General features: G+C 45.9%; 1 protein-coding gene across 2 annotated transcripts; it reads right to left on the bottom strand.

Annotated features, from left to right (window-relative positions):
* On the bottom strand, positions 1 to 26,567 carry LOC119405303 (DDB1- and CUL4-associated factor 7). Of its 2 annotated transcripts, none has more exons than XM_037672126.2 (7): positions 26,117 to 26,567; positions 21,768 to 21,979; positions 21,450 to 21,554; positions 19,309 to 19,515; positions 15,229 to 15,525; positions 9,912 to 10,029; positions 1 to 3,913 (listed from the first exon to the last, which is right to left on the bottom strand). In XM_037672126.2, the coding sequence occupies exons 1-7, from the start codon at positions 26,187 to 26,189 to the stop codon at positions 3,741 to 3,743; spliced, it is 1,185 nt and encodes a 394-aa protein (XP_037528054.1). In that variant the 5' UTR covers positions 26,190 to 26,567; the 3' UTR covers positions 1 to 3,740. The 2 variants fall into 2 exon arrangements, with proteins under 2 accessions (XP_037528054.1, XP_037528055.1); XM_037672127.2 differs by having other exon boundaries at positions 26,121 to 26,565.
* Positions 26,568 to 27,107: the final 540 nt, after the last annotated feature.

Raw genomic sequence — 27,107 nt, 5'->3', positions numbered from 1 at the left:
TCTTGCAACACAGTATGATTTATTTTTCCTTACTATAAACGCATTTTCAATGAGGTGATACCATGTGCACAAAATGGTTTACTTACGGTGACAAGTATCATTCGATGAAAATGCGATGAAAATTAACAAGACAAAAAAGCAGCTCTTTTTACGATGGCATGTCTTAGCCCAGTTTTCAAAATATTAGATGACCTATTTTTGAACGAAATGAATGCATTCAAATTGTAATAATATTATCTGGGGTTTAACGTCCCAAAACTGCATTAAAATTGTCAATAAATTTCATGTACTAGTGGGTCATCTACTTACTATGCATATTGAATTTAGGTTGCCGTGCACAAATTCAATGGCAACGTAACATACATGTTGGACTTCCATAATTCGACAGTGACGGAATTGACAAAATTGATCAAATCATTGTGCGATTTGAATTGGGAGCAGTGAAATATAGCCAATCACTGCAGTGCTGCTTTACTTGGCGGTGTTTATTCTACCATGTCCACAAATGTAACGCACACAGAGTTATGGGTTCATAGAAGAAAACAATGAACAACCAAACCTAATAAACGCTCGTTTATAACACATGCACACGAGATGTAGCATGCCTGTGATTACGGCAATAAGTACAGTAACATCTGCTGTGCTTGCCTTCAGTGACAAGAAATTTATTTACACTTAATGATAACTGTTGTCCATATGACTGTCGCCCTTGTTTAAGTGCACTGCATTTGATGTTTCAAGTTTTTTATGAGTTGGCCCAGCCAAGTTTAACTTACTGTCAGTTTGCCCCAATCGTATGGAGATATCCAGAACACTGAAAACACACAGTGCAAACATCTTACCACACTTCAGTATGCAAATTAACTTTTCCGAATGAGTTAATTGCAAGTAAAAATTTAAAGTGGTACGTCACTGTTGTCACATCTATGCAAGCACCTGAGCCACTATTTTCCAATTACATTAGCAATGACATCATAAACGCAACCTAATATGTGATAGTGATGTGCTTGCAACTTCTCTGCCACTTTAAAGGAAAAGGTGACTGTTAGGGATAAAAATATATTGTGAGCGTTTTCATTGTAATATCGCAGAATACAAGCTAAAAGTCATTTTTTTCGGTGGGTTTAAGTTGCTCTCGGTGCACTGACTTTCTATCAATTACAGCTAGGTCACATGATGAATTAAATAGTCAGAAATGACTGTCAATGGATTGAAGGCATGTAGTTGCTGGCCGTTCAATGAGAATTTTCCAGTGACGATCAATAGTATAATGAGAGTTTTGAATGAGAGAAATGTACTTCTCTCCACCAAAACAGCCAGGACGTTGGTTTGGGATCAAACCATCGGGAATCAAAATAACGGAAGTCTACTGCATAAACAAAATATACAAAGGCAGCTACCTGAAAATGCTTTCAATTACTACTGTGCTGGAGCTACAGCACACTACAATTCCATGACATGATAATAAGGTCAAGTGCCAAAAACGGCACCACACAGTTTGTAAATGAGACATCGTATGACATAAAGCAGTTAAAAACACATCGATGGGCACTGATGTATCCGAAGCGCTGTACTTCACCGGTGCCAATGTTGAACTCGCAGCGCTGGCCACCACAGTCCACGGGTGACGGAGTAGTCCAGCATGCACTGTGAGGCACGGTGTTAGAGTCATGTACACCATCACAGCACTGTCTCCGAGATGCAGAAAGCAGAGCCACGTCACACCCGCTTTTGCAGTTCACCAACGATGCACTCCGGACACGCATGTTTCTCCACCACCACCACGCAAATGCTGATGTCCACGACCATTGAAATCGATCGCACATCGTACGTTCACTAAACACTACTGCCCATGACCAACACTAACACAATTGCTGGGGCCCTCGCGCAGCTGGTCAATGTATTGGCCACTGGCGCTACTGTACACAGAATGTTTATAGAAAAAAACGTTGGTTTCGCGGAGGTTTCATAGTACTCAGGTTTCATCCACGTCTGCCACGTTTATCTTAAGAACAGAACGTTGCTTTGGTGTACGGCATCTTGCGGTCAGCAAGTTTCTAGCGCGACCACACTACATTATGATGACTGTTACCCTGCGTAAATTCGTGACAAGCCATCGGCGTCACGTCGTGAATGAGATGACATGAATGTGCTGAGAAGTTGCCAGAGAACTGATGCGCAGTGATACTTTAACACACAGGGCTGTACACACAGGCTGTACATGAGACAAAAAAAGAAACATAGACAAGCACTGTCACTGCATTAATCTGCAAGCAAGCAATGATGTGAGAAGCCTTTCCAGACGCAATAGCGCCAGACAGCTCAAGCAGTAAATTCGTTAATTCATCCAGAGTATGTAATGTAAAGGTTTTCCAACAATCGCAGTACTAAAGTGATACTTTCATACTTCAATGAAACCGGTACGAACTAGACCAGCACAAATGTTCTTGGTCAACAGCATCAAACAAGTAGCCACACGTCCTTAAATGTAAATGCTCTCGTGCTTTTGAATGCGGCAGTAAAAAACAAAAAATTAAATTTCTCAAACCACCTGGCCTCCCAGATATCTGGGCCTTCGCAGCCTATTTAAAAAACATCGCTGCGCGAAAAGATGCCAGCCCTCAACATCTTTGGCATTTCAATTATGCACACTACAACGTGATTGTACATTACATGAAATGACCAAGTACAGTGCTGTAGTACAGAACATTTTGTGCAAGCGATCTTTACAATAAAAGAGCGCATCCTTAAAACAAGCCAACAGGCCGTGCTTGCATAGGTTCAAATTGCATAACGCTGCTTGCTTAGCGGTGGGCTACTTTTCATAACAGAAATGAAGATGTTCGACTGGAAATGTTCTACACAAACGTGTTGACAACGTATGTAGAGACTGCTTAAACGCAATACAAGCATTTTCTGCCACTCATCTTTCTTTTGCACAAGTACATTTGTCAACTGCATCTTCCAACATCTCTGAGCCTACCAAACGAAAAGAGGCTACAGTAAAAGACATATTAGTGTGTAAAAGTCTAAAACCAAGATAAAACGCCAAAAAATGACACTTCTTAAGTCTTTTCCAGATGACACGCTGCTACGGAAGGCAGCCTCAACGATCGATATACCACAGAATGCATTTTGAAAATTCAATTGCACGCACTTGAGAAACTGTCTTGCGCCGAGGCGACACCCGATGAGGATGATGAAAGTAGAATAGATGAAAGCGCGACCACAAGCTCGGCACTCGGATGACATGCGTGGCCTGTAGCAAGACAGGCCAGCAAGAACTAACGGTATTTGGCACAGTTAGCCAAAGGCCTCAGATAAGTCACTGGTATAAACGCCATCTTCCATGGAGGAGACACGTGGCTCGGAACTGCCAAACGTCGACAAAATAGACAATGTTCGTCTTTTTTGCACTGCCGCCTCTTTCACAATGTCGAAGTCGGCACACAAGAATATCTTCGTCTGCTTTCAGTAATGGGATTCCTTCAGCGCATGCGCTTCTGCCGTCTTCGTGCCTGCTAGGCCATGGTTGCAAAGCCTGCTTCCAGTTGTAGCGCTTTCACGCAAACGACAAATGTCGTGCGATGATCGAGCCAACCTTTGGGTTAAGTGATTCGACGCGCAAAGGCACCAGCACGCATCCGACTTCGCAGTGTCTTTCAATCCGCCGGAGATCCGTAACGCGCGTTGGCGGCACTCGCGTGCCGAGAAGCGAGTTGCCGGGCCTGGCCGCACTTTCAGACGCGCAGGATCTCGAGGCAACTGTTGTAGCAGATCGCGATCCAGTCGGGCTGGGTCGACGCCCACTGAATCTGGTTGATCTCGCCCTCGGCCGTGTACGCCAGGATGGGGTCCTCGATGGCCCGTGGCATCTGCTGGATGTCCCAGATCAGAGCCTGGTGGTCGTCCGCTGCAGCACATGCGAGAGGTGCAATGGTCATCATCACTGCCATTACGGCCAGCATTTCCATTCTTTAAATGAGGTACTGGCACAAAGAAAACTGCGCGAAGAGTAAAGAACAAACAGAAAGAGTGCCAACTTGCGGCTGAGTTCATTACACTATCACATCTAATATATACAGGAGGAAACAAGATGACTTTTAGGGCTCGTTGCTTCTTTGTCAGACACAAACTAACAGACAACAATGCCAAGGAAAGTATAGGGGATGTTATTTGTAGTAGTTAGGATAAAAATGTGAAGAAAGTGAAGTGGATGAAAAGATAACTTGCCGCCGGCAAGGACCGAACCTGCGACCTTCAAATAATGTGTCCGATGCTCTACCACTGAGCTACGGCGGCGGTCATCCTCTCGTCCACTTTATGGGGTTATGTGCATTTAAACCTAGGAGTGTTAGTCAGCGCCGTTTGCAGCCATAGCGGTGAGTGTCGACCACTCTTTTTCTGCCTGTTGGCGTCGCACAGCACGTGAACTTTTTACGGGCTGGCAGCTAACCAACATCAGCTACGCTCCTAGGTAAAAGACCAGTAACAGACTAATTTGGTATACTAATTTTTCATGTTTATTGGTGATACAAATTTTCGCTGGTACAAATATTTTTTTGTCACCCTACAAGATCATATCATTGAGATTTTACTGCCTATCGTATACATTGAAATGGCCTCAGTAAATATATGTGCTCAAAGATTGCAAAATCTTTTTCACCCAGTTTCAGTCACCAGCGTTCTCACCTATACCGGCCGCAGTGGCCGCATTTCAAGGGGCAAAATGCTAAAGGCCCATGTACTTAGATATAGGTGCACGTTAAAAGCACCAGATGGTCGATATTTCTGGAGCCCTCATAACCATATCGTGGTTTTGGGATGTTAAATCCCAAATTAGAGCTGTGCAAATAGCAAAATTTCGAGTGGAAGCGAATTCGAATATTAAAATGTGAGTGTAGCTCGAATTGAATATTTTTCGAACACTTGTCGAACATTTTTTTAATACTCTGAAGCGAAATTACTGCAAAAAAATTGCAGGGGATCCTTAAGCACATTCTTATGAGATAGCAACATGAAAACATTTCTTTTGGCTAAGTTGGTAAAGTGCTGGAGGGGTAGTGTCGCCTAGTTGTCTTATCAAGAATGAGGCGATGCGGAGGCCGAATTGTATTTATTTACATGATTTGGTGCCACCAATGTGGTGTCGACAAAACTTTACACGTGAAAGGAAAAGACCTCTCCCCCTCCTACAACTTCTGTGGAGGCCTAACTGATGTGGCGGACAAGGGCGCTCTCCCTTCTAGTCCGTAGTTCCTAATCCGCCCCACAGACGTCAATGTATAAGAACATCCGAAATTTTGGGACGCTGAAAATCTTTGGAATCCGCTTTTGCGGACTTTCTGACCAAATTTCAGGTCTGTAACGGCACTAATTGAAGCCCCCACCTCTGCCGCGTCTGTCATCTCGCAGGTTGGAACCAGTGCTTTCATGAGTCGATCCGTCTGTAGCCGTAGCAGAGTCCGAAAGGCAGCTTTGCAACCGATAAGCACCGGAAATGCATGGAAGCGTGATGGTGGCAGGCGGCAAATGCGTCCAACCTTTATGATAAGCATATTCAGCTAACTGCTCAGTAGTGCATATGGCCTAGCGCAGCGGTATGCATACAACCCAAACGCGCTGCCCCTCCGGTCATGCCGCCACTATGTGCGAGACCGCTAAGTGCACTGCACAGACATGCTGCCTTCACAAACGTAAGCAGTTTACCATCGCCGCACCCATGTGCGGTCAAGAACGGAGTGGGCATCACGAACACTTTCATGACAAACGCATGCGCACGGTACAGCAAACACCTCGGCAGAGACGACGTCAGCTCAGTTGGCGATGTGCTGCACACTAGGAACGATAGGCTTTATGCAGCAGCAAATGTTGCGTATCGGCGGAAATTTGGCGATGCGTGTGCATATCGTTTATCTGCGCGTACGCATCGGGGAAATCCGGACGAGTCATCCGCTCTTCCGCCACAGTCTTGTGTTCCGCGTCATTGTTTCCGAACGCTTCATGTGACAAAGCCGTAATCTATTCTGCGCTTTGCTGGTATCAGCAGCGCTTATCATGAGATGCAGATTTGCAATTGGCGGTTGGCACGCAGTTAATCAGGGTTCGCGACAGGTACTGAATGTAACCACAAAAGCCTGGATGCGCACCAAAATGCCTGATAAATGTACTGGGAGGCATTAAAGCTATTTCAGATGTGGCTGTGGCGATGTGACTGCTTGAGTGGATAAATAAAAAGCATGGCTGATCCCTTCACCATAGGAATCGGTATAACACGAAAGTTAAACGTGTCTTCACAGAAGTAGTGCTTATTATGTAGTGATATATCTAGGCTTGGTGCGAATAGCAAATTTTAGATGCGAAGCGAATTTGAAGCGAATAGTGATTTGGTCGAATAATTTCGAATCGAATTCGAATAGTATATATAATATATTATAGACAAAAATGAGCATATCTACCATGACCCAACTAACCAACACAATATATATATTTTTTTATTTAAACAAGGCATGTGCAAATCTCATTCTTTTGGGTTTAGTGTAAGTGGAAGCAACTTTGAATAGTAGCAGGATTTGGGGCTTTCGGTATAATGCAAGCGATAACCTGTAAAATATGTTACGTTTTAAAATTTACTATACTTAGAGCATATAAGCCGGCATAACAAGCTTTTAAACTTAAAAGATAATGAATTGATGTGAGGGTAATTTGTTCATTTAACCTTGCAGTGGGGCTTCGCGGCAGTGCGGATTTTCCCTGGAAAGGTGCATTCACGGTAGAGCACCCCTCCAACGCAGTGAAACCACCTTTACAAGAGGGTTACATATGGACTAATATACACCTATTCGTTCATTTCGAACCGCTTCGAAATTTCCAATCATTTAAATTCGAATCGAAGCGAATTCGAATACTGTAATATTCGTTCGAATATACGATGTGCTCGAATATTCGCACCGGCCGATATATATCAGAGCTTCTACAATGTCTATTGGTGTTTGGCAGCTATAGCACCGTTTGACGTGGATGCACCCACATCGACGCCTAGTGGCACATCTTCATCGCGACAACTAACACTCACGATCATGATTTAACCGTTGTGGTAGCTCAAGTTGTTAACATATACCTGGACACAGCGTATCGTGAATCAACAGCACATCAACAAGCACATAAGCACTGGTACTCGCTATGCATTTTTTCAAAGCGTCGTCAATTAAGGAGAGAAACGGCAAGGTGTGTACTCCCGAGTAATAGGGTAACCTACACCTGTGCACATGCATACACTACCACACTGCTCTTCAGCAACACGGGAGGCAGAGGTTTGTAGCTCGAGCCACGAATGCGCGCAGTCATTCCATGTCCCGCTAGCCTCTGTCTCGCTCCACCAAGGCAGGGCATTCGCCCATTGACATTGCTGCCTTTCTGCAGCGCTTACGGCTGCAGTTTTTTCAGTTGGTGCTATCGCACTGGAAGCAGTCGGCGGCAGAGAAGCACCGTTGGTCCATGTGGAAGCAGCACTATTTCAACAACGAGCAGTCACATGCTAACGCAAAGCGAAAGGCAAAGAACTTGACTGCGTGTAGGGCTACTCCCCAATGCTAGCGCGGCAAGCGCTTTTCGCTGGTGTCTAGAAGCTTTAACCATGGCCTCCAAGAGTGTGCGCCGAGAGGCTTCTCGGAGGCCACACTTTAAGTGTGTCGCTGCCGAATCGTTCTCTATCAGTGCTAGTACCGTATTTACTTGATTCTACCGTGCCCTCGATTGTAACGTGCACCCGTTTTCCGCGACTTAAAAAAAACAAAAAGAGTAAAACATCGATTGTAACGCGCACCCATTTTTTGTGAGAGAAAAGAACAAAAAAAAAAGTCCGTAGGAGTCCAACCTTCGCACATTCCGAAGAACAGGTATTTGGGTTTTAAAGAACTACAGTTTCAAAAAATAAAACACAAAGTCAAACAGCGGGCTTTGCCGTAAAAAATCTTCTGCTTCTGTTTGCACCAGTCTCGCATGCACATTTTGGGAACTCCGCGATGCGGCCCGATTTCTGTCCTTCTCTGCACATGTAATAACTTTTATTTTAAATGCGGCATCGCGGTGCACTCGTCGAATATTTGGAGTCGGCACTTCCATGCCATCAATGCGAACGCAGAACTAGACGACGAACTGCTCAGCACACATACGAAATGAAACAATGGCAGAAATGGCCGAGGCGCGCAGGAGGCGGCCATCTTGATGATGATGATGATAATCTCCTCGTCTTGATGGCGCTCACCCACAAAGGGGGATGGGCCAAGAACCGAGCGGCAGGATGCTTAAGGTAATCACCAATTATACTAATCTTTAAATTTAGGTTAAAAATGTAATTTTTGAAGGAGCAAGCGAACAGACTATTGTTTCGGTAGTTTCTAAGATAAATAACAGATTTCTAATCATAATTATGGACAGAGATAAATAGACTAACACGGTAAACTTTTTGTTTCATTGATGTAATCGAACACAGCAGAGCAGACATCCATCTTGAAATGCCGATGACAATATGACAACAGTTTCTTTTTTTTTTTTTTTCGGTACTCGATTCTAACGCGCATGCGATTTTTGGACTCGTTTTACCGAAAAAAAGGTGCGCGTTAGATTCGAGTAAATACGGTAAGTTTCCTGCCGAATACTTCTCTTCACCGCTCACAGACGGCGGCACCGCCCCGCCCCACCAACAGAGAGCACTGTGCGAGGGAAAATGTGTGAGATATAAAGCGCATTTGTGAAAAGTCGCGCATCTGCCTTGGTGGCCTAGTCGGTAGAGCGCAAGGCGCTTATCGTTGCAGACCGAGAGGTCATAGGTTCGATTCCTGGTGGCGGAACTTTCTCATCCCTTAGCGTCCATTTTGTCAACGCCATATCTGTGACGGAAATAACGTCACTGAAGTCTTAGTAGAGCCCGGCATAAAACACTTTCGTGTTAAAAGCCTAAATTCTTTTTTTTTTGGACTGCCCGATTTTTCGGACGATTTCGCGGTCCCTAGAGAATTTGAAAAATTGGACGTTGACAGTATTATCTTCCGGAAGATTGAATACTTCGAGAGTCAAATTCCAGTGCAAATCGAATTGAACAGCACACACTATTCGACAAATATTCAAAAGTTTGAATATTCACACACCCCTACCCCAAATATTATTATTGGTGTTTTCACCTACTGCCAGTTTCAGCTGTTGCTGTCATTACCACCTTCCATGTATTGCCCTGAAGCAACAATGCAGACCAGAATTTCATATAACCCAAGTGCCAAATTTACCTCCAAATTTCTTATATTTATTGCGTGGTTTATATGCAACAAAAATTACACCATCTCCCGCTAAAGGGGACCATGAGGCGATGCGAAGCCGGAGCACTTGCACGATCGCGTTCCGTTGGCGTTCGTTGGGCATGCTACCGACCTCGCGTCGTGGAATGCGAAGAGGGACTCTACGCGCGTCGTATCTTCCATCTAGCCTGGCCGTTAATTCTCACAGGGCGAGTGGGGAACGCGGTCGACAGGTGGGCGAGAGGGGGGGCAGCGTGGGAGAGGAGAGAGAAGCGGAGGGGACGCGCATGCGTTCGAGCTCATCACGGCGTTGCGCAGGAGAGAATTTCGGCATGTCTAGCCCGCGTTTCAGAGGAAGAGTGGAAAGGGGGAGGAGAGAGGTGGAGGGGAGAAGGAAAGTGGGGAGGGGAAGGGGAGAGGGAAAAGGGGAGAGGGGAGGTGGAGAGGGTGAGTGGAGAGGAGGTGTGTGGAGAGGGTATGCGCATGCGCAGTAAGGGTGGTCACGCCGCACACCACCACCACCGGATTGAGCTCCGCCTTAAGATACTTCGCATCTAAAATATGGTAGTACACAAGACATCACATGCTTCAGAGGAAGTGAAGTCATACTATACTCACCGGCCGTGCAGATGTGGCACGACGAGTGAGGAGCCCAGGCAATGCCGTTGACGCACGCTCGGTGGTTGTTGAGCCGTGCCACGGGCGTGCACGGCACTCGTACATCAAGGATTATCACCTGGGAGAGACACCCAGCCATTAAAATTTGCATAATACGCTACAGCCATAGGTCGGGAAACAAACTGGAAATCACTCAGACTCACTCAAGAAATACCACATCTGGAGGTGGCCATTTTCGCTTTCCACTTAGACAATCGAGCAACATCGCAGAGCGATGAAAAATGAAGGCCACGCGGAAAAAACGAAACTATACATAACGAAGAAAACTATAGTTATTCTTTATCGTGATGAATGATGCAGCGTGTCCATGAATGGCACGGAATGTCTCAAAAGTGGCAATTCAAACCATCGATAGTGAGCTATCGATGCTTTAGGGGCATGGTACAGAAAGAGCTAATTCATTTCAATCTATATCATAATTACCGTAAAAACCCGCGTATAGCCCGAGGTTTTTTTCTAGATTTTAGGGTGCGAAATTTCGGCCCCGTACTATATGCGGGTCCCAAGAATTTTCGGCCCAAATTCAGTTTCGGTTTCGGCATAGCGCGGTGCTATCATCATCATCAGCTGTCTGCGCGCTTCTGCGCTAGGTAGTGTTAGCGGCGTTAGTCTTAACTGGTCAGTTGGTCAGTGGCCTTTGCTTCAACTTGGTGCCCATAACGACGGCCTCGATTTTGCTCCTGTGATTTTACGCCATGTCAGGACCGCGCAGGCAGTACTCTGCTGCTTTTAAAAGAAAAGTTATCGCTGCTGCCGAAACCATCGGCAACTGTGCCGCGGAGTGGCAGTTCGGAGTCAACGAGCGGAGCATTCGCGGTTGGCGGAAGCAGAAGGAAGCCCTCTTTGCATGCAGCGGCCAGCGAAAAAGTTTCCGCGGACCAAAAAATGGAGCATTTCCTGACGTGGAACGAGAACTCACAGACTTTGTGCGGGAGCAGCGAGCTGCACATCTCGCTGTCAACATCGAGCTGCTACAAGCGAAGGCAAGGGAGATCGCTCGAGACAAAGGCATTCAGCCGGAGGATTTCAAAGCGAGCAAGCATTGGGTGTCTCGCTTCATGCGCCGCGCTGGGTTCTCCCTACGTCGGCGTACGTCGATCTCCCAGAAGCTACCAGAGAGCTACGAAGAGCACCTCGTGGCTTTTCAAAGGTACATAATTGCGTTGCGAAAGGCAGTCCCCTTTCAGCTGGGCCAGATCGGCAACGCGGATCAGACGCCGGTCTACCTGGATATGCCCTCGGCGCTGACGGTGCATCAAAAAGGCTCCAGGCAAGTTATCGTGCGGTCGACTGGAAACGAAAAAACGCGGGTGACTGTAATGTTATCCTGCACGGCTGACGGTCGCAAGCTGCCACCCTACGTGGTGTTCAAACGAAAGACGCTGCCGAAGGGGGAGAAGTTCCCGAAAAATGTCGTCGTCCGCTGCCAGGACAAGGGGTGGATGGACGAATCGTTAGTCCTTGACTGGATAAAGTCCGTGTGGTGTCGACGGCCCGGAGCACTGCTGGGGCTCCCTTCGATGCTTGTGCTCGACGCGTTTCGGTGTCACCTGGCCGACTCCGTAAAGCGACTGCTGCGCGACTCCCGCACCGAGCTCGTCGTCATCCGGATGACATCACAGCTGCAGCCGCTTGATGTGTGCCTTAATAAGCCATTTAAGGACCATGTCAAGCGCCTGTACGTGGAGTGGATGAGGTCCGGAGAACCAGAAGTGACCCCTGCCGGACGGCTGAAACGGGCCTCGCCAGCGATGCTCTGCTCGTGGATAGTCGAGGCTTGGGCCTGCATTCCAGAGGCGCTCGTTTGCCGCGCCTTCAAAAAGTGCTCCATCTCCAACGCGCTTGATGGCACTGAGGATGATGTGCTGTGGGAGAACATTTCCGACAAGGGAGCTTCGGAAGAGAGTGCGTCCGACGACGACGATGAATGAAATGTCAATAAATGCATTTTTTCCATTTTCCTCGGACTATATTCGGGTGAAAACTTTTTTTCTCACGTTTGCTATCCCCGAATTACACCCCGGACTATATGCGGGTCCGAGCTATATGCGGGTTTTTACGGTATAACACTATACAGTTAATGTCGCCTATGAATTGCATGGCCTAATGGTCCATCGGATTCATTTGGTTGTGTCTGTAAAAGGTCCTACGACACTCCTCCTTCACCCAAAAGTACTTGCAAGCTAGAGATAACCCTAAATTTTTATGAAACTACACTAGCTACAACAGAACAAGGCCTTAGTTTCATTTGCCAGCAGATGTATGTGCCATGACGCTATGACCATTAGCGTTATTATCAGTATATTGAGAACCACTAGACAGAGAAAGTCACTTGAACTAAAAAGGAAGTGAATTTCCGAGCATGTGACATGTCTGGAAAAAACTCTCACTTTCCACGATCCTGGGCAACTGTCCGAGACATGAGACATTTTAAGATATCTGGAACTTTCAAATCATTGATATGTCGAGCTGTCTTATGATCGCCTTTAAGTTCCGATATATCCGGAATTAACAACCACATTTTAAAAGCGGTGCTGTTTAACGGTGAGGCAAATCCCTGGGCATTCATCGTCCGCACTTTCTAGCCCAGCTGCGAAAGCGATGACTGAGATGAGGGAGAGCATGGGTGAAGCTAAGTGGCTGATAGGGAAGCCTAGTGTAGCAAGTTGAGCTGGATAGAGAAAAGGTGGCAACGTGGAGAGGGTGAAGACGGGTAGAGAGGAGGACAGCGAAGGCAAAAAGCTATGGCGGTAGAGGAGCAGGTGGTATGGAGAATAAGAGAGAGCAGCAGAGCCATTGGCTGTGCCGGTGACGTTGACCAATGGCAGTAGTACGCTCGGGCACAGGTGATGCTGGAAAAGAGGAGGAAGGGCGCGCCTAACATTGGCAAAAGCGGAGGAAAGGTGCGCTGATGCCACCAGCTCCGCTGCTTAAAGGGACACTAAAGGCAAATATTAAGTCGACGTTGATGTTGAAATAGCGGTCCAGAAACCTCGTGTTGCTACTTTTGTACCAAGGAACTGCTTATTTTGAAATAAAATCACGTTTTAGTGTACTGCACAGCATTAGCGCACTTCAGATCACCCGCCTGAAAGAGGTCTTTCTCACGTCATTGTTGCCGTGCCCAGCGTTGCCCGCCTTTACTGCGCGGCGGCGTGTACTGGCAGCGTGCACCATTCGGGCACCCGGCAACATCACATGCATGCGGCATTCTGTCGAACCTTCTGTCAGAGCGGCTTTCATGAGCGTGCAAAACACACACGGCAGTACGCGATACCGAAACTACAACTGAGACGCGACTGCGTGAGTGAAGCAGGGCGCCAGGCGAAGCGCAGTTCGGCGAAAACGGAACCTCTGAACCATGCACGCCGTTCCCCATGGCAACGCCAAAGAGGTCCTTTTTTCCATGAATCTAACAGAAACGAACAAGCAGCATTTTATTACGTCTCTTGATGCACGGAAGGTTTTTTTTTATTGCAGCTAGTTTGATTACGAGTGATTAATTGCAGTCAGACTCTCTCACGTCACCTAGATCATTTCCAAAATGTCCCGCTCGTGGTGCTCATCGTGTGATACATTTAGCTTAATTTCTCGGTAAGTAGGGCACTGCTGTTGATAATACTGCCGTTTTAGACGTTGTCTTACATTAAGCTTTCACTCTGACATAAATTGTTATTTGCCTTTAGTGTCCCTTTAAAGAGACACTAAAGTGAAACAATGACTTGGTTTATATTAATAAATTTTATTCTGAGAACTCTAATGTCGTTAATTTCACCATCATAGGTTTACTAAGAGTAGAAACTCAAGGTCAGTGTTCCACGCTTAAATTTCGTGCCGAAATCTCCGCATGTGACGTCACGGATTTCAAAGTATACTTTTCGTATTTTGGCGACATTGGCTCAACGAAATTTCCTGAAACTTAGTATGTGAAATGAAGTCTATGGCCCAGTCAGAGGACAATGCAAGTCATTTTTACCGATTAGGAACTATGTAGGACCTTGTAGATGTTGTCAAAATTTATGACGTCACGGAGTTTCGCGAGTGAGAGAATTCAAAGATGACGTCGCCACCAGCATTTACTTTCGGTGCGTCTTCTCGTGGCAAGCGTGGTTATCTTGGAATTGTGAAAGAGTAATTTACTAATATAAAAAAAATCGTTTTTCGCTTTAGTGTCCCTTTAAAGGGACACTAAAGGCAAATATTAAGTCGACGTTGATTGTTGAAATAGCGGTACAGAAACCTTGTAGTGCTACTTTTATGCCAAGGAAGTGCTTATTTTGAAATAAAATCACGTTTTTGTGGTCCGCATCGCGTTAGCGCGCTTCAAATCTCCCGCCTGAAAATACAACTTTAATACGTCACTGCGTCCATGCCCAAAGTTGCCCGCTTTTACTGCGCGGCCGCCGACACTAGTAGCAGCAGAGCGGAAGTAGCGGGACCCACAGTAGCAACAACGGGGCCATTGAAGCCATCGAAGCTTGCCGCAGTCCCGCAGTTCCGCAGCGAGCACACACGCAGAGGTTTTGACTGTTCAGCACACTGGCGCAATGGCATGACGCTAAGCCACTTCGAGCGTAAGGGTTCATTACGCGTCACCCAGTGAAAAGACACACCGGTTTCCTTGCTGCAGCACTGGCGTTGTGCACCATTCGGGCATCCGGCAATATCACATGCATGCGGCATCATCGAACTTTCGGTCAGAGCGACTTTCACGAGCGCGCAAAACACACGCGGCAGTACGCGATCCCGAAACTACCACTGAGATGCGACCGCGTGAGCGAAGCAGGGCGCCGGGCGAGGCGCAGTTCGGCGAAAACGGAACCTTTGAACCACGCGCGCCGTTCCCCATATGGCAATGCCACGGAGGTTCTTTTTTCCATGAATCAAGCGGGAACGAACAAACAGCATTTTATTACGTCTTTTGATGCTCGGAAGGTTCTTTTTTTACTGCTGCTAGTTTTATTACTAGTGATTTATTGTAGGCCGACTTCCATACGTCATCGGGATCACTTCGAAAATGTCCCACCCGTGGCGCTCATCATGTGATACATTTAGCTTAATTTCTCGGTAAGTAGGGCACTGCTGTTGATAATATTGCCGCTTTAGAAGTTGTCATACATTGGGCTTTCACTCTGACATAAATTGTTATTTGCCCTTAGTGTCCCTTTAATCAGACTTCGTGACGTTAACTCAGTTGAAGCTGCGCACAATTTTTTCTTTTCACAGTGGCACAAGCACGGCGTTAAAACCAGCTCACCTCACAGGCATCCATGGCAAACGTGGCCAGGTAGTTGGGGTCCTGCTTGTTCCAGGCCAGACGCAGGAGCGGCTGGTGTTGCGGGTCCTCGTAGATGATGGTCGAGTGCTCAAGGTGGCGCAGGTCGAACATCCGCACCGACCCGTCGGCCCCAACGCTGGCAAACATGTCGCGGCCGCCACCCGCTCGAGAGAACGCGATGTCGTACACCTCCTTGTCATGGGCGATCAGTTGTGTCTTGACGTGTCCCGACACGGCGCCCCCTCCCGCCATAGCACGACCCACCACCTGGCCGGTCTGCGGGTAGCAGCACACTATTGGTCAGAACTGTTCAACAAAACAGAACTATCACAGTAAACTATCATTAAACAGAACCTGAAGGGACCAGGAGAATGTGTTCCGTTTAACAGGAGTTCCACTTACTGAGAGATGAACAAGGGTGCGGAATCCAAGTACGAAACCAATCATATTAGGGGTAGTTGTTTTGTTTAAGCAGCAGAACCAATCATATTAGACGTAGTTGTTTTGTTTAAAGCAGCAGAACCAATCATATTAGACGCAGTTGTTTTGTTTAAGCAGCAGTTCAATTTAAGAGATTTCCGTTTGCTGAGAGTCCACTGTTTAGTCAGTTACAGCCTCAGATAAAACGTGAGCTCTGCCCACAGAACCTTAAAGCACCTTCCCTCCACCTGTAATACAAGTTTTGTTGGCGTTTTACATCCCAAAAACGATGTTATGACTATGAGGGACACCGTAGTGGAGGGCTCCGTAAATTTTGACCATCCGTTGTTCTTTAACGTGCACCTAAATCTACGTACACGGGTCTCGAGCATTTCGCCTCCATCAAAATTCCCTTCCCCTGTGAAAGACGATTGTGCTGGCTGGTTTCTGCTCGAACTGTAAGTATTTTTTCTCAGTGAACTTAAATACTACGCATACTATGAGTTAAAGGTTCGTTGGTATAACCTAAAACATTACGTTAGGCTGAGCAGCAATGTTAGGATCCTGGATGAAATTTACCGGGACGTTCAAGCTTCCGACCTAAAATAAGCAACACAAATGTGCGTCTGTATGGGAAAGTCAACTATCTGAAACACGCTAGAAGCACTTGACGTCATGAAAGGAGTAAGCACTACTGGATTGGGGCATCTAAGCAACTTCACTGTGGGAGGGCCAGTGATGGCTGTGGGTGGAGGTGACACCTTTTCGTAGGTTGTAACTGAGTGTAGTTGTACAGCTTCTCAAAGGCTGTGAAGTTCGAAAACCAGTCTTGGGCACTACTACATTGCTAAAAATGGGTTATCAGTAACCAGTTGCTTCTTGTAACATTTAACTCTCACTAATTTTTAAAACGAGAAACTTGTACAATATTTTGTTGTGTATAAGCCACTCATGAAATACAGGAAATTCTGAGGTGCAGTTGGGGTTAGAGTTACACGCCAACTGGCTACACAGCAATGCCTCACGGCAATGCAAGAAAGACCACAGTGATAGTGACAGCTGAAACTGACAGTAGGTGAGAACGGGCAAAGTGGCACTGGCGAGTGAAACTGAGTGAAAATGGAAGTTTTCGCAATCTTATATTTAAGCCCTGTTATTGTGGTCATTACTATCAGGGTGTAATATTATAATTGGCACAATTGAAATGTGCGCTTAATACACAGAGATCTTTCTGAAAATTTTGAGCAGCTTGTGGTCGGGGGAGCAGGTTATGTGTGGCGGTGAGTTGTACGCGAGATAATACAGTATTTCTCACTTATTTATGATACTTTCAGAAGACAGCCAGGCTAATTCTTTGCTGAAGCCTTGGTAAAATTGGGAAATATATAACACTAAGTAGAATTGAAAACTGGGCAAGTTGGTAACGGTTCATAGCTGGTCGAGGTAAACAGCGCAAAAAAATGAAGACAAACGAAAGTCATCATGATCATCATCATCAACCTGTCTACGCCCACTGCAGGGCAAAGGCCTCTCCCATGTTCCGCCAATCAACCCGGTCCTGTGCTTTCTGCTGCCACGTTATACCTGCAAACTTCTTAATCTCATCTACCTACCTAATTTTCTGTCTCCCCCTCACGCGTTTGCCATCTCTTGGAATCCAGTCAGTTACCCTTAATGACCACCGGTTATCCTGCCGATGTGCTACGTGCCCGGCCCATATCCATTTCTTCGTCTTGATTTCAACTATGATGTCCTTAAACCCCGTTTGTTCCCTGACCCACTCTGCTCTCTTGCTGTCTCTTAAGGTTACACCTATCATTTTCCTTTCCATCGCTCGCTGCATCGTCCTCAATTTAAGTTGAACCCTCTTTGTAAGTCTCCAGGTTTCTGCTCCGTAGGTAAGTACCGATAAGATGGAGCTGTTACATGCCTTCCTCTTGAGGGATAGTGGTAGACTACCATTCATGATTTGATAATGCTTGCCGAATGAGCTAAACTACGCACAACACTTGACCACTCGCCACCTATCGCAAAGCGCGTGTCCTAAGTAGACGTACTCCTTTACAACTTCCAGTGTCTCGCCACCTATCGCAAAGCGCGTGCACAACACGCGCTTTGCGATAGGTGGCGAGACACTGGAAGTTGTAAAGGAGTACGTCTACTTAGGACAGGTAGTAACCGCGGAGCCGAACAATGAGAGTGAAATAACTAGAAGAATAAACGAAAGTATATGGTAGTAAATAAAACACTGCACTTACACGAGAGACCAAGAATTGTTGTTACGCAAACAGCGCAGAAAATTTAACGGCTTCTTGTTGAGTGTTGTGCGTAGTTTAGTCTAAGTTTTACTATAATCAAGGCCGTGACAGTGTTTTGTGTTGGCAATGTCATGATGCAGACTATGAAGTTAACTGAAAACTTCGCTGCGCCACCAATGCTTTTCATCTACGTTAATCTGTTAAGTGCAGAGATGACCACATCACGTTGTCTAACAGAACAAAACAATCGGTAAACGGAACTCCCGTTAAATGGAACACATTTTCCTGGTCCCTTCAGGTTCCGTTTATTGAGAATCTACTGCATACACTTTCCTTTGCTTAGACATCACTTCGCCAATACCCAACGGAGATTCTGCATGGAAGATTTTTTTTTGTTGCTTGTAGGCTTGTGCGAATAGTAAATTTTAGGTTCGAAGCGAATTCGAAGCGAATAGTGATTTTGGTCAAATAATTTCGAATCGAATTCGAATAGTATATACCACACATTATATAAAAAAACGAGCATATTTGTCATGACCCAACCAATCTGCACAACGTTTTTTTTTTTTAATTGTATGAAGGCCTGTGCAAATGTCATTCTTTTTGGTTCAAAAGAAGTGGAAGCAACTTTGAATAGTAGCAGGATTCGGCTTTCGGTAGAATGCAAGTGATAACCTGTAAAGTATGTTACGTTTTAAAATTTACTACACTTGGAGCATATAAGCTGGTAGAACAAGCTTTTAAACTAAAAAAATGATGAATTGATGTGAGGGTAATATGTTCATTTAACCTTGAAGTGGGGCTTCGCGGCAGTGCAGATTTTTCCTGGAAAGGTGTATTCACGGTATAGTACCCCTTCACTGCAGTGAAAGCACCTTTACAGGAGGTTACAAGCGGACAGTGCGGATTTTTTTGGAAAGGTCTATTCACGGTATAGCACTCCTGCACTGCAGTGAAACCACCTTTACAGGGGGGTTACAAGCGGATTAATATACACCTATTCGTTCCTTTCGAATACTTCGAAATTTTCAATAATTTAAATTCGAAGCGAAGCGAATTCGAATACTATATTATTCGTTCGAATATTCGAAGTGCTCGAATATTCGCACAAGCCTAGCTGCTTGTGTTAATGCTGTTTTATATATTACCACAAAACCACATTCAGCAAAGCCTAATTTTCAGTCCATAGTGCCTTTTTAGCGAAAAACGACAACACAAGACAGACGGCAGGACAGGTCTTGTGCTGTCATTTCACACTAAGAAGGCACTGTGGATTCCCACCAGCTAGTATGCCAGCACATTGTGTTCGCGAACTAATCTTTCAGTTCCCACTGGAGAACATAACCGATGACTGAAAGCACAATGCCGGTGAGGGCCGTACCTCGAGTCCCCAGATGGTGCAGGTGGTGTCTATGCTGGACGTTCCGAGCAGGTTGGGATCCACCTCGTTCCAGTCGAAGGAGGTCAGGGGAGCACAGAAGTCCGAGTTCTTGTTGTTGTTCAGCAGGCACTCCAGCCGCGTATCCTCGCTCGCACGCCACACCCGCAGGTAGTCACCGCTTGTTGCCAACAGGTCGGGAAACACGCCCTGCAGAACGACCACCAAGACAAAGAGGACGAGGCAATGAAAAAAAATTCAGGAGCTCTTGCCCTGTCGGGAAAATGGGGGCAAGCGAAGGCGGGCATGTGCGTGCCTGACGCACCACATCCCTTTCTTTGTTTCTTTCAACCGCATTGCGCTATGCTCCCTCTTCTTCCTTCCTCCATCCACTGGACCTCCATCCACGTGCTCAGCAGCGCAACACTTGAGTTGCCACAGGCAACAACAATGGCCATGCGTTCATATCCACACAACAACAGAATGTGGCAAGATGAAATGACATGTTGTACTGCCACATCAGAAACGGCTGATTGCCCACAAGCCCAAGATTGAGGGGGCATCGGCTGTCAGAAAACGACGCACGCAACGACGCACGTGACCAGCGCACCTTTGAAGGCCACCACTTCTTTACGCTCGCCGGCGTCATGTTTTTCGTGTGTAGCACTGCCACCCGAATATGTGAGTTATAATGAGCTTCACTAGAAAAAGTTGTGCAATCCGTAAATCGTAGCACAACTGTGGCAGCGTTAGCAGTCAGGCTGGCTACTAACTCTGTCGCAGGGTTCTTTGCATATTGTGAATAGCATTTCAATGACAGGGCCCTTGTTTGTACACAGACAAACACGGAATTATACAAGTGCAGCGTCCATGCTTGTGCCATTTCGTGTTCGCCTAAGTCTCGACGAGTACAGTGTCGTTGAACTTATAACTAAGCGAATAGCCTTTCAATACTTCTCGAGTAAACACTACAGTCGAAGCTCGTTATAAGGAACACAGATATAGCAAATTATGAGTAATGGAAACTAAATTTTGACCACCTGGGGTCCTTTAACGTGCACCTAAATCTAAGTGCATGGGCCTCAATCACTTTCGCCTCCATCGAAAATGGAGCCGCCACAGCCGGGATTCAATCTTGCAACCTTCGGGTCAGCAGTCGAGCGCCATAGCCACTAGACCACAGTGTGAGGCTACAAACACGAAAGGTAGCATAAATACCGAAAGACGTTTCGAAACGACATCTTTTTAATCGTTTCCAAAAGTTGTGGAAATTTTAGTCACACAGCGCACAAAAGTGCATTTGTCTGGTTGCACCACTGTACGAACCGAATGGGAAAACTTCGAACACTAATGCACCAGCAAAGGATGGCACCACTTGCCTAGCATTGAGAAAAGGCAAGTGCAGTAACATGCCGATTTCGATGTCTGGCAGCATCTTTTTATGCTTTTCGTGCATTTTTGTATCTAAGATTATTGTGCAAGCCCGACTGTCGATTCATTAGAGCTGATTTTTTTCTCTACTGTTACAATGAATATTGGATATAACGAAAAAATTTTAAGGTCCAAATGCTACTTTGTTGTAATCAGATTCAACTGTACTGTGAATAAGAACCTTGCTCTCTATTGCTTGTCGCATGCTGTTGCGTGCGTAATTGCGTTTCCGCAGCATGAACTCTGGTACCACTGCTATTGTATTGTACTGTCTTAAACTGTACCAAGCCAAAATGCTCACCTGTGAACTTAAGCTTTTACCGGTGCTGCCATTCACCGAGTCTTAGTAATAGAGTCTTTTAACAAGTTACGGAAATACGGTACGCAAATACGGTAAGGCAGTAAGTAGCATTCCTCCTTTCCCGCTGGTTGTGCTTTGGCCGCTCAACGACCGGGAAAGGAGGAGCGGTACCGTACTGCCTTACCGTATTTGCATACCGTATTTCCGTAACTTGCTAAAAGACTCTAGTATATTGAAATTCGGCAACATGTCTCATTCACAAGTGGTCCATCATGTTAGCATTCTTTTTATAGACCCCGCTCCCCCCCTAGCTTCTAAAGCACTGCAATATTAAAACTGAATATGAAAGGAAGAACAGTGACAACGAGGTTAAGTCAACGTTGCCAGAATCCGTGAGCTATACCGAACTTACCTTAGTGTCGGGTATCCACATTATTTTTGTGGTTGGGTATGGATGGTCGAAGGTGCTCTTGGCCAGGAACTCGGAGGTGTCTTCGTCCAGGGACACCAGTTGCACCTGCAGCCAGGCACAACAGTGTTGATGAAAGCATCAGGGCACAGATTAACAGAAAGGCACCACAATACAGCCCTTACTACAGCAAACAAAGGAACAAACCGAAGCAGGTACATAAACGAAGAAGAGTAAGCACAGATACATATTAACTGGCTTGCATTCAGACGCTATCCAGGTATCCACTGCCAGAAAGAGTGAGCGTGACTTCAAACTTGCCTTGTTGTTGTACTCCTCGATGAAACTGCCGAGGGCGAGCCGAAAGCGGCGGTCGGGCCGCACGCTCCAGTTCATGCTGTACACCGTCCAGGGGGCCTCGTACTTGTAGATCTCCTTGCGCTTTGCACCCCCTGCGGCTGCCGCGGCAGCCACTGCGTGCACCGCCATCTTGGGTCCTTCACTGTTTAGGTTGGCGAGCGTCTGCAACACTCCTGAGGGAAGAAATACAAAAGAAGGGGAATTGTTTGAGGGGCTCATTTCTTCGCGAGACACAACCAAATGAAACCAATAGACACATGATTCGTCGTTTCAACTTTAGTGTAATGATTATGACCTGAATTGAAAGGCATTAAAGCAGATGAAAAAGCACCCTTTCCAATGGTGGGATCCAAAGCAACAGGTTTTGGGTTTGGATCCCACCGAACCCACAACCTTCAATTTAAGACATAATTATTACACTAAAGTTGAGACAATGAACGATGCCCTCTATGCTTTCCTTGGCTTAGTTGCCTGTTGGTTTCAGTGGTTGAGGGAAAAAATGAGACAAAAACAGAAGCTTGTTTCAGCATTTTCATTGCTAGGCTGGGAGACTTTTGATGTGAACTTTCGTTATGGCCAAAATTGGTTATGTGTATTATATCAATGTCACACGGGCACTTTTGATTGTGATCAGGGCCAATCCGGATTTGGCTTTGATCTGGATCAGGTGCAAATTTTTAATCACGATCATGCCAGATCAGGATAAAGACAATTGAGAGTTTGCATATCGTTATCTGGCTCCCAGATCGGAAGCCAGACCGCAATTTGACTGAAGTCTACACCAAACTCAATCTGAATCACTTTGGACCATGTAGCAGCGATCATTGTTGATCGCGATCGAAAGTGCTTGTGTGACACCGGTATTATATACTTTTCAGGCCCCACCACGGTGGTCTAGTGCGTTGGTCTAGTGGTTATGGTGCTCGACTGCTCACCCGGTCACGGGATCGAATCCCAGCCGCAGTGGATGCATTTTCGATGGAGACGAAAATGTTTGAGGCCCTTGTACTTAGATTTAGATGCACGTTAAAGAACTAGTGATGCAGAACTATCGATGGTACTATCGATACTATCGATAGCTGAGTCACTATCGAACTATCGATGGTAAAGGATACTATCGATAGTGCTATCGATAGTAAGTACTATCGATAGTTTAAAATCAACAACGCGAACTCATTGGAGCATAAACTTGGTTCCCCGCGCGCGTGGTACATAGTAGAGCCGGAGGAGCAGGCTGAAGGGCAAGAAAGTTGACATGCTTGCGTTCTTCACCAGAGTGCTTCGCTGACACATGGTCATAAAGTCAGACTATTAAGCTGTAGCGGAAAGGAAGCGGTTACATGGGGTGGAACAGCGCGGCTTCAGTTTTATATTGTATTTGATGATTGCAAAATAAAAAATTATCAAGAACTAAGTTTGTTAATTGTAAGATGTAACTAGTTGCTTTTAAATATTAATTTATTGATGGACATATGCCGCCATTTTCACTGCGCAAATAATTTCTCTCGATAAAAATTTCCTCATAAGTTAAGCGAAGCTTACAGTAGGCTATCGCAAATATTTTGGCAGTTTGGCCAGCCAGCAACAGCATCGTGATTCGCACCACTATGGATAGTTTGTCACGTGGTTGTGACGGTGAAGAATGCTGCAGCAAGACTGGGAAATATGAAGCTCTTTTTTTGGTCGAACTTGTGCCCAGAAAGTCAAAACTAAGAATACAAGCGATACACGCTGCGCACTGATTGCGGCGAGAACAGTCGCCGGCCATCGAGTAATCTGACAATCGGTGGAACGCTTCGTCTTTTATACATTAGTCAACAAACCTTCCAGTGTAAGCTCTGGAATAAACTTGAATATTCGCGTCCGGCGCGTAAAGGCTTAAAATGTCAAACAATCGCGAAACTTCTCAAACACTGCGGCACGGTCTGCGTCAAACGCGGTTAAAAGTCTTTGGGTGAAACCCGAATACATCAAAACAAAGCAATAAACACGCGTGGCAGTAATATCGCTACTAATATTACCAATGGTACTACCGATTCGACTATCGATAGTTTGTCGATAGTAGTACTATCGATAGTTTGTTTACACTATCGATAGTTTCAAAGAAACTATCGATACTATCGATAATAAATTTACCGATAGTTCTGCATCACTATAAAGAACCCCAGGTGGTCGAAATTTCCGAAGCCTTCCACTACGGCGTCTCTCATAATCATATCGTGGTTTTGGGACGTTAAACCCCAGGTATTATTATATTATACTTTTCAGATAACCTTCACGGAGCTTTATGAGGGCTGGTAATTTTTCTTGAAAGAAACGTTAAATATCACTTAAACAGACGATACATGCACCTAGTGGTAGTTAAAAGATAAAAAAAGTAGATTACAGCATGTTGTCTGAAGTTTCTTGGGGCACTACCTGTGCCACTGCCAATTCCCGAAGGTTGGACTGTAGAAACGTGTCGGTTTTAAACACTCTTGGTCGCACACCATTCCAGGCAAGCAATGGGAACTGTGTTTCTTGCAGTTATGTCATGTAAAGCGTGGATTTTATAAAGCCTTAGACTTACGTACATAAAGGAACACCCTAGGAATGCTCGCTTGACTGAGTTTCGTCTAGCATATGCACTCACAATTGAAGTCAAGCTCAGTTTCTCGCAAATTTCGAAGAAGCATCACTTCTGTGCAATGCAGTCATGTAATAACATGTAACTCTGTACCTGTAATCAAGCCACCACACACAAAGGCTTTACCTACAAGCAACAGCTTGGCGAGCTCTAGAAAGGATCGTGTGACGTCATAAATTTGGTAAACTGTGATGTCATTGCGTAATGATTTTTTGCTTCACTTCGTGTTGATGCTGTGAGTTTTCATATTTAATGAGACATCTAAAGCTTCCGCCTCCATATTCAGCATTGACAATAACATAAGTACACAATACTGGGATATCGCTACATGAATGTTCAATGAGTCAATTGATGTCATCCCACTAAGCAACAACGAATTACGCCAGAATTAGCACATTAGTTCTGAAAAGTTCGGCTGCATCCCGAATCTATGCATATTGCAAATATCGCAGATAACCAAGGTATTTAAATTTGTGTGGTATGAGAATTCCTTACGAGGTTAAACTATTACATTTCCTTGCAGCCGAAAATGAAACTTGGTCAAAAATTTCTACAGTTTGTGCATGGTTTAGGTCTCCGCTGTTTATGCTTGATCAGAAACCACTTTATTAAAAAAGCTAAAAACTGATGCACAGTATTCGCGCTAAAAATATTAAGGCCAGTGAATTACCACTTCCATTTATCCTGCTTTATCTAATACCGGTGTCACACGGGCACTTTGATCGCGACCAGGGGCCAATCCGAATCGGATTTCTTAATCGCGATCAATGATGGTCACTGCTACACGGTCCAGACTAATCCAGATAGCGCTTGGCGCTGACGTCAGTCAAATCACTATCGGGGAGCCTGATCGCGATTAACAGAGACCGTGAAGCAGTACCTGATGCTGATGGAGCCTAATCGCTATCGACCCTGATCGCGATTGAAAGTGCCCGTGTGACACGGTGCGCTGCTCATCGTGATCGAGTCCGATCGGGATCGAATTTCTTGACCCTAATTGGCTCAATTTATGCAGGTTTCAGAAAGGAGCCAATCACTGCAGAGAAATTTGATTCTGATCGGCCTTGACCACGATCAGCAGTGCGCCGTGGCACTGGTATCATAGAGTAGGGAAACAAGACCAAGTTAGTTGAACTTTGCAAAATGCGAGGACGTCGCCGCTTTGCTCGTCATTCGGAATGGAACGAGCAACGCTGCAGCAAATTACAATCCGATTTTTAAAAGCTAGACGTCTGATCAACTTCGACTGGCGAAAAATGCCAGCATCGTGGCAAACAGGAGAGCTCGAGGGCGCGTTTTGAGAGGAACGCCAGCTTTACGATATGACGCACGTACGGTGAATGCGTTTTCCACACAGTTTTATGAGCCAACGCAGCACACGTTTAACGGCTCCTCGAACGTTGAGGATCGTCAAATAGCTAAGCTGCGACTTCGTTCAACGGATTTATCCGAAGCGCTTCCCAGCCGATCAGTCACTAGCTAAATCCACGGAGTGCTAAACAAGGCGCAAAAAGAAGAGGACGAAGGAAACACGGTACACTGGACGAACGCTGTTCAGTTTACCGTGCTCGTCCAGCGCTCGTCCGGTGTGCCCTGTTTCTTTCGTCTTTTTGCGCTGTGTTTTCCCAGCTAAGCATGCACCAACTCACCCAAATCGAAGTCTTGCTCCACGGAGCACACTTACTTACCGGCCGAATCTCGAGTTTCGCCAACTCCGGCACGTTTTTCGCTGGGACGAACGGATAATGGCAGCGCATTAAAACGCTGCCGGGCGGTGTCGACGTGTGCCGTTCCAAGAAGACGAGAATCGCGATTCAAGCGAACACCGGCTGCCGGCAAAGGAGCTCATCGTGGAGGGGAACGTGCCACGGCACCGCATAGCAACACGAACGACGCGAGATGCCGAGTCGCCATGGGCGACGCCACGGTTTCGACCACGATCACCACAAGAGACGCGCACACACCGATGCTTTTGGGTTCGCGAAATCACTCGATCACTCCGCCACGCTGTCACAACGCGAGCACCGCCGCACGACACGGAGAATGCGATGGGTCAAACGTAGTCGATCGACGATACAACGAGCGGCGAGCCAGCAGTGCCAGGGTGCCAGCGTTCGCCAGCAATTTTTTTACAGCAGCTGCCAACCATAGTGTAGAAATTAGTTTGTCGAACGCAAGAGTGGCTCCTGCTTTCGGTGCGATTCGCGCCGAAAGCTCACACGGTAGCGCTGCAATCGAAAGTTTTAATATGCAGCTTCAGCTGGGCTTAATTGGCGGCTGTACTCGCGATGGATGTTGCGCTACAAGATTTTGTTGTTCTATATGGAATACATAGAATAATTTTGTTAGTAATTGCAAAGAAACAGCGACAAAATGGGCAAGAAAAGTTTCAGTTCAAATGTTTGTTATGGCTACAGCTTTGCCTTATTTGAAAGACACTATTTGAAACATTAGCTGAGCTATTTTTCTACATTTTACGAATTCGCTTTTATTTGCGATGTGCACTAGTTTTACTGAGAAAAAAAAAAAAACGAGCAAAACGCGCATGCTTTTGCGCAAAAAAAAAAACGCGATTGTAGCGCCAATAAAGCAGTTCACCGGAGGTTTTGTAGAGCACTCTTCTGTGTTTTAAGCTTAGACAATCTTAATCTATATTGTGATATATCACGCATGGA

Source organism: Rhipicephalus sanguineus, chromosome 9 (genome assembly GCF_013339695.2).
Source record: "Rhipicephalus sanguineus isolate Rsan-2018 chromosome 9, BIME_Rsan_1.4, whole genome shotgun sequence".
NCBI lineage: Eukaryota > Metazoa > Arthropoda > Arachnida > Ixodida > Ixodidae > Rhipicephalus > Rhipicephalus sanguineus.
The sequence above is the reverse complement of the archived record's forward strand: the minus strand, read 5'-3'. Positions and strand labels throughout refer to the sequence as shown.

Bases quoted from the DNA above. Each gene is read 5' to 3' on its own strand.
- LOC119405303 (XM_037672126.2), bottom strand. From the start codon at position 26,189: ATGCGCTGCCATTATCCGTTCGTCCCAGCGAAAAACGTGCCGGAGTTG. The intron at 10,030-15,228 runs GTGAGCTGGTTT...TGTCTCTCCCAG, and splicing joins TTGCCATGGATGCCTGTGAG to GTGATAATCCTTGATGTACG. The intron at 3,914-9,911 runs GTGAGTATAGTA...CATGTGCTGCAG, and splicing joins GTGCCACATCTGCACGGCCG to CGGACGACCACCAGGCTCTG.